The 7,965-nt window shown below is 37.5% G+C and overlaps 1 protein-coding gene across 1 annotated transcript; it reads right to left on the reverse strand.

Moving 5' to 3' along the window:
* Nucleotides 1-797: 797 nt before the first annotated feature.
* Nucleotides 798-1,961, reverse strand: LOC138941965 (calaxin). Its single transcript, XM_070311955.1, has 5 exons — nucleotides 1,835-1,961; nucleotides 1,566-1,726; nucleotides 1,417-1,497; nucleotides 1,145-1,255; nucleotides 798-986 (listed from the first exon to the last, which is right to left on the reverse strand). Exons 1-5 carry the CDS (start codon nucleotides 1,959-1,961, stop codon nucleotides 798-800), a joined length of 669 nt encoding a protein of 222 aa, XP_070168056.1.
* Nucleotides 1,962-7,965: the final 6,004 nt, after the last annotated feature.

The following is a 7,965-nucleotide window of genomic DNA, read 5'->3' on the forward strand; positions in this document are numbered from 1 at the left end:
GGGTTACGGATCGTCTCGCTCTCGCAGGAAAGATCTATATTTGTTTCGTATCCCACAAGCGGTCTCTATTAATCGAGAGATCGCGAAGCAGGTGAACCTCACGCGATCCTTACAAGAGAGGAATACAACTGATTTATCCTTGACAGATCCCCTTTCTCTTTCCCTTCGCACTTTTAGATTCGTATCATCCTCCATCCCGCAATATTTTTACGATATATAACTAATAACGCAGCCGAGATCGTCGATCGATAAGTCATGATAGATAACACGCGGATATATGGATCGATCATCTATTCATGATTATAGTAATAAGATTTATGAGGATCGCGCGAGCTCATCATGGGATCGAGCGATCATGGGAGCGATCGATTCAATTCACCCACCCGCTTGACGATCGTATCAACGGATGCAGACTGATGCGATTAGGATGCGGTATTATCGCGGTCCATTAACGATTGTTTGCGAAGAAAACGAACGAGTCAATTGCCATCGTTCGATGAATCATAAAGGCCGTACGTTACATCGACGATCTAGAAAACTTATTGGAGCGTTGCTCGTTTGGAAGGATCTCTTTCTGTCTGATTTAGCGCGTTTTCCTGTCTATTGCATCAGGATGCACTTTTAGGCTTCTAGCTTGAATAGCTCTTGGCAATATCATTCATACGAACGGTTATTGTATACACGTATTTTTATTATACAATATAAGAGATTACGGATTTGACAAAACGAAGCTCACGATCGATATGTTGTCGAGTATACAATTATACAAACGACACTTGTTTTGTAAAGCGTACGAGTCAAAATTGTCCAAGGCGATCCGTAAATGTGCTCAGAAATGTTCGTCGCGCTTCTCTAGATGGAAACACCGGTCCCATACATTCCAGCAGTAGCGGATTCCTTTCCTTTATAGCCCTGTGAAATTCCTCTTCGGATATTACACCGTCGCGATCAATGTCGACCTTTTTCATGAGCGAATCGATCAAATCCTATGACGTCAATAATTTGTTTATTATTATTTTGTACGTGCGTCATATTTTTATGGAATACGAATCTTTCGTGTCGCTAACAATGTGCTAACAATGTGCACGTTTCCTTGCGACACATTAAAATCCTGCGATATTATCAATATTTTTGATTAATTAACCTTGACACCGTCATCGGCATCTTCGTCTGTTTGTAATTTAATTAGGCAACCGCGCATTGACGGAAATATTTGCTCCTTCTTTAATTTGTTGGTATGCCAAAAATCGTATATCTATGTTTCATAAATATCATAATTAAATAATAATTAAAGTTTGATTCTTACAATTTTTTCCATAATAAATCAACTTCAATTTTATAAAAATATTATGCGGATGCGGACATTAAAATCTAAAGGTTTATATAGAATTATAATTATAGAAAAATGATAGTTACATTAAAAGCAAAGTGTATCCTCTCGTTTAAATTGCCGCGAAGAATTATAGAAAGTCCTTCGATCCATTGCTCCAGATGAATCTATAATCATAATCATTTAATGTAAAATGCAAATTATCAAACATTTACATTACGTTAATTCCTCTAACTTGTAAGACATTTTTCTTGTCAAACATAGCGAAAATTCTATCGATGTACAGGTGTCGAATATTTTCAGTAAAATCCAAACCACAATGCAAAACGTCTCTAAACACCGATCTTGTCATGGGTCCCAAAGTTTGCGTTATTTTCCTGTGTATAACAGCTAACGCTATAATAAGATTTAATTGATAGTAAATTATATAAAGTGTATAAAAATTATATTAAACTAATGAAAAGATTAACACCAAAGTATATAGTATTTGTCTTGCTATATAACCTTCGACTTCTCTCAAATTGAAGTGAGTCTTTCGCGCTAGTTTTTTGAATAGAGCATTATTTCTTCTTCTAAAGACAATTTCCAACGAAGATTTGTTTAACGTGTCAATGGGTAATTCCACCGGCATTTTGCTCTTGTAAATTTATTGTTTAATGAATTTTAATGATCAAAAATGTCAAAACGTATAAAAAAATAAGACTATCAATTTTTAGCTATTTCATTAAATATCAGAGATTTTTAAATTTTTTTATTATTTTATTATAAACATTTTGATTTAATTATATCTATTATTTAAAATTTTATTTTTCATTCAGTGCAATAATATTTAAACGACGAGTGTCTTGTGTAATCTATAATTGAATCACACTAAACTCTATTTTTTTGTCCAATAATTTTATCAATTCAGATTAATTATACGGTATCATATGGTATTAATAACGAGAAGATCGTGGATTCGATTTTCTCATGTGCCAGTTATTTTGCTTTCAATCATTCTGTAATATAAATATCTTAACAAGGGTCTTATTTCTCTTCATAGCAAATCAGTTTACAAATAATTTAAGAGTTTCAGAACGGAGAGATAAATATACTTGTTTTTAGTTTAGATTATTGAAATTTTTCATTAAAAACATAGCATCAAAATAGAAATGCATCTAAACAGAAATAAACATTATCTAAAAATCTTTAACATCTTGTGCTATAAAATACAAAAGCTTTTGCATTTTTTTTTTTATCGTATGTAAAAGGTCTAACTTTTTAGCTTTATTGATTTTGAAGATGATTGATTAAACGACTGTCAGTCCTACGTGTTTAAGATCCATGGCTTACCATCGATGCCAATTTCATCACATTCGAGATGTGTGATGTACAAAGACTTATTGTAAAAAATATGTGTACATAGACATTTTATATGGAATGTTGCCAAAATATTCAACCAATATAAAGGTGATAAAAATGTACAGCTGGTTCTCGCGTAGCCGTGAGAAGAAGAAGAAGAAGAAGAAGAAGAAAAAGCCGTAAGGTCGCCTATCCGAAAAACATAAGCGAATGAATTTCGTCGCGATAACCGACGATGAGTCGTGAATGCTCAGCACGAATTCGTTTCACGGGAGCCGTTCGACCGGCATAAAAGACGGCAATAAAGCCCCGCCTAAGTATATCTAATGACATCATTTGGTTGGCGAACGTAATAAACTGGCACAAAGCTACAGGGATTTCGTCGAGAATGTAAAAACGCGGGAACGGCTTAAAACGACAGAGAAAGGATAAGTCCGTATGGGTTCGCGCATGTTTTGCGAGCCGCGTGAGAGGACATGGGAAGGTTGATGAGAGAGGGAGGAGGGTAGATGTCTGGAATTTCGTGCGAGACCAGAGGTCCCTCGGGGAACAAAAAGGAAGGGAATACCCACCTCCAATCCTTTCTGTTGCCGCACGTGAACGCTCGCGTCGTTTTAAGAGAAATACGAGAGACTCGGGGGCCCTGGTGGCGCGCTTCAGGGTGCATTGTTTGATCGGCCGGGAAAGCAAATCCCCCATTGGCAAACGAAATGCGACTGATCCCCTCGAGATCATCGAGCTTTACCTCGTAAATAATGGCTGGAGATTTTTACGTAAGGTCGCGTAAAACGCTGTGATTTCTTTCTTCAGTGAGAAATCACGAAAGGAATGCAGGCTCTCTCCTTTTCTTTTTACGTGTAAAATTTTTCTAATATTTTTTTATTGTTTCTCGCGAGCGGCTTAAAGACGATCGGTCAGACGGCGAGAACAAAATGTCCTTGTTTCGAAAACATTATCCATAATACGTGTAAATTGGAGAATCTTCTCGAACCCACGTCATTGTGTTAAATCTAATAGAGTCCGATACATCACCACTCGCTCGATTGCCGAGTCAAAAATTTCATCGTAAATCGACTCCATCCGCAAAAAATTGTCCCGATACACTTTCGCGTATTCATCCTGGGCAACGAACTCGAGATATATCACCAGAGCGCACGTCGCGCATTCGAAGAAGAACGCCCTTTTTTACCCCCGGTTCCTATAATCACGAGCTCATTAGTCCCCGCCGGCGGATAATTTACGAGCTGGACGTTGCTCGCGCGGCCGATCGCAGAGGGACCGCGCATTGTTTCGCTTAAGTAGGCAACGAGCCCGCGAGAACGGCGAGGGATCGCTTTCGCGAAAGGCACTGTAATATCGCGATCGAGAGAGAAGGATAGAGTGAGAGAGCAAAAGATGAAAGGCGCGCGAGAAGCGAGAAGAAGCACCTTGCGTTCCTATAGCACAGTCGAGCTTGGAACGACTGTAATCTTGGGCTATCTAACGTTGTAAATGTAGCGAGGTGATGATTTGCGACCTCCCCGCAGCTTCGTGGGGAGGATTCGCGTGTATAGGGGTACGCTCGGATCTTTCGGATTCAATTTCGCGGGGCGTCAGCCACTGACGCGACGTCCGCCCACCTTCCGTGAGGACGTTGATGTACGACACGGCAGACCGCGGTAGACTCCGGGACCCCTCTAGAAATTTTCAGACGCCGAATCGGTCACGGTGTAAAATAGCGACGCGATAGAATACATGCTTTTCGAACAGACGTGTTCGCAAAAACTTTGCAATGTTTATTTTTTAAGAAATAAATCATGTATAAATTGAATCAAAAAATTGTTTTTATAATTAACAACCTTTTCTTTCTTCATTTAATCTTTCTCCTGCTCATGTAAAATAAAAATATTTAATTTTATACAATTATAATTTCAAGTTTATATTATATTGTGATGTTTTTAAAGAAAATAAAAGAATAATGTAGATAAAATGATATGTCTAGTTAAAGTTATGGATTATGATAGTGAGAATCGAGTATACGTTTGACATTCACCATACTTGAAAATACCCGCATGAGTATCATCCATTGTCGAGAGAGAAAAGTTTCTTTGGATTTAATAAATTTTGTTGTAACCAAAGAAATATAATGCTTGAAATAGTCCAATCATACTAATGTTTGAGGTGACAAATATGATTGTATGATTTTCAAACAATATATTTATTTATTTCAAATAAAATATTTTCCGAATGAATTTTATTTTTTCTTCAACTTAAACAATTATATTATTCTTTCAAACAATATTCTTCTTTTATTTAAAAGAGATTCATTATATTGCTTTTAACAATTTAAATAAATCTTAAAACAAATTAGATAAAGTTAAATAGCATGTTACCGCATCTTTCTGAAAAATTTCTCTTTACATTATTACTTTTTTCATTTAAAAGATATTTGAAATAATTGTACTTGATGTGAAAGCTTAATGAAATAATTTATATATTTAAATCAAAATGTTTTTTTTTTTTTTTTTTTTTTTTTTTTAATATGTTATTGCCATACCAACGTCGTTTATGGCAAATTCAACCAGGCCGATATACCACGAACTTACACGCTGGACTTTCGTTCCTCGCACGAGTAGCGAGGATATTCATAGCTCGGCGCGAACAAGCTCTCCTTCTACGTCATTTACAAACGGCAAGCGGTCCATCATAAATTTAGCGCGCTATCGCCTGCTGCGATCGTATTTATCTAACAAATAATTATTCCCGATTATCTCGCGGGTGATGCATGCCTCGGCAAACAGAGATCAAAGATACGGCGCCCGACATCCCGTGGGCCTTTGTTTAACGCTTAACCAGCCGAAAGGTACCGGTCAACAATTTCGTTTTATTTACGACGTAGTGGTGATGGTGGTGCTGGTGGCGGCTAACCTGGTCCGAACTTTAATTCAAGAGCGGGGATGAGCGTGGGTGCGAGGGTTGAGCGCCTATTACCACGGTTGCCTCGGGGGGGTAGCCTATCCCGATGTCCGCTGCAATCAAATTTTAGAGTTATTGCCATGTGACTCCACGTGGGCCAGCTCGGAGCAACATAAACCGTGGAGGCCTCGAGGAATGAACTTTCTTGTAACATTTTGTGTCACGGATTATGAGACTCGTATCGCGACAGTACAAGTTCGCGAAGCTTTAGAAATATTACATGAAATGAGATGCAACGATTGTAACCAATTGTTAAAAAAAAAAAAAAAAAAAAAAGTTCAAATATTTTATGATTCCATTGACATATTCAATCTTCACCGTCGTTTATATTGTCATTTTCATCAAGCACCTTTAAAACTATAATTATGGGCAGGACCGGCCGCGATGGGACATGAGGATGTCCTATAATGGTAGCCTCAATGGACTAGATTGAAGAAGAAAACGAGACGAGCTATCCAGAAAATTTGAACGAATGTGAACGATCGAGCGGAGTGTCTGAGAAAAACCTATACTAGTTTAGCGACGACGGGAGCGGGGTTTAACGTCTCGTGGACACGGAATCGTTATGTAACAACATCGGAGTGAGTTGTACGACAAATGTCGAAGAGGGACTCGAACTAAGTGAACCGTGAATCGATGGGATCAACGGGCAGAGCGAACCGTGGGGATTTCCTATCCATGCCTTGTGCCACTATTGTCGATGGGACACCTTGGACGTCATGCCGCGGCTTTGTGCAACTGTGAGACTCACGAGCAGCGATGGACCAAACATCCGAGCTTTTCGGAAAATTGAATACGTGGGTGGCAGAGTCACTCCCTGGCTGAGACCTGAAATCCATTCTAATCAAGCAGCCAGAATATGACCGGACGGATTTGTATAAGATGATGATTAAGCAAAAACGTGATGGTATTTGTATTCCGCGCGTCACTAAATATTGATAAATCCATTTTTACAAAGTAATGAGAAAATATTGCCATAAAAAAAAATAAGTATATATATATAGAAATAATTATATAAAATTTTTCAAGTGTAATTTTAACAAAGTATTATGTTTTCTTTAAAAATTACATCCTCTTATATTATACAATATGTATAACGAAACCAAATGTGTCAGCAGATTTTCCAAATGTTTTCGAAACGAAAATAAGCCCAACTATATATATACTTGATAAATAGCAAACGATTTCCGGTTTATATTTTTATCCCGCAAGAATTTGTCCAATCCTTTTTATAAATGAGAGGAAGATACCGACAAATAGGGTGTTAGATGCTTGTTATCCGCATCTCGGGGGGGAACGAGATGTTTAATCGTCACTCCAGCGTATGGGTCGTTCGTATCACCCCCTATCGACGCAGCATGGCTGAAAAATAACATCGGCTTTATCACCGCACGCATGACTCGACGTAACGCAAACGTGTTTCTTAAACGGTGGTAGGCGTCGACGTGTTGTGTATCTAGTTGAGGAGCATGTCGGTGAGCGCGTCGGGGGATCTGAGGATCGAATGGATAAATTGCCTAAGTCAAGGAGAAAAATGAGAAAATTATTTTGGATCTTTTAAGCGCATTCGTGTTCGTTCTCGCGTTAACTATCCTGTTGCCACTCTGTTCTGCCTGCGGTTATTTATACATTGAGACTAGGTATCAAAAAAAAAAAAAAAGGAATATTTGATTTTTTCTTATCTTAATTCATATATTTAGCTATGCATATTTATAATATATCTTTTTTATAATATAAAAATGATAAATATAATATAATGAGAAAACTCTCGGGCGTTTTCTCTAGACTAGATATCTTTGATAATCTTGTGAAACTAGCATCCAGCAGATGTTCTTCTTCGAAGGAAATATTTAGCATACAAATGAAAGGAACACGTTTCTAATTTTTAGTCTGGCCTATACCCGATCCGCATATCCGAATGCCACAATGCCGTTCTATTTCCTTGACACGCGTACAATCGCGTCATAGTAATCCTGTTAGAAGACGCTTCGCTGGTCAGAGGACACCCCGCTGAGAGGGTAAAGAGAGGGTGTTTCCTCGATCGTATCCAATCGATATCACGATCTACGCTCGTCCCGATTTTTCGCAAAATAAATTTCGCTTTTCTGCAAACTTAAATCTAACATTGCGGCTATTGCTAATCTATTTTTAAACATTTATTTTTATAAATGAAATTATTTGAAAATTGAATTACATTTTAATTGGAGATATATGATTATTTAATCCGTGTGATTTAACATATTATCCGATATTTTAAGAATGTTATTTATAGAGAGACGTCTCTCTCTCTCAGTATTTATTGTATTTAACATAAAATCACTGATACACTTTCAATGTAA

The sequence above is a fragment of the Polyergus mexicanus genome, unplaced genomic scaffold (genome assembly GCF_030449975.1).
Source record: "Polyergus mexicanus isolate NDT 795.1 unplaced genomic scaffold, iyPolMexi1.0 SCAF_21, whole genome shotgun sequence".
Classification (NCBI taxonomy): domain Eukaryota; kingdom Metazoa; phylum Arthropoda; class Insecta; order Hymenoptera; family Formicidae; genus Polyergus; species Polyergus mexicanus.

What these genes read in the sequence shown, in the direction of transcription:
- LOC138941965 (XM_070311955.1), bottom strand. Translation starts at nt 1,961, where the DNA reads ATGCCGGTGGAATTACCCATTGACACGTTAAACAAATCTTCGTTGGAA. An exon ending in ACAAGAAAAATGTCTTACAA is followed by an intron (nt 1,498 to 1,565) that starts GTTAGAGGAATT and finishes TTATGATTATAG; the next exon opens with ATTCATCTGGAGCAATGGAT. An exon ending in ATGCCGATGACGGTGTCAAG is followed by an intron (nt 987 to 1,144) that starts GTTAATTAATCA and finishes TTGACGTCATAG; the next exon opens with GATTTGATCGATTCGCTCAT.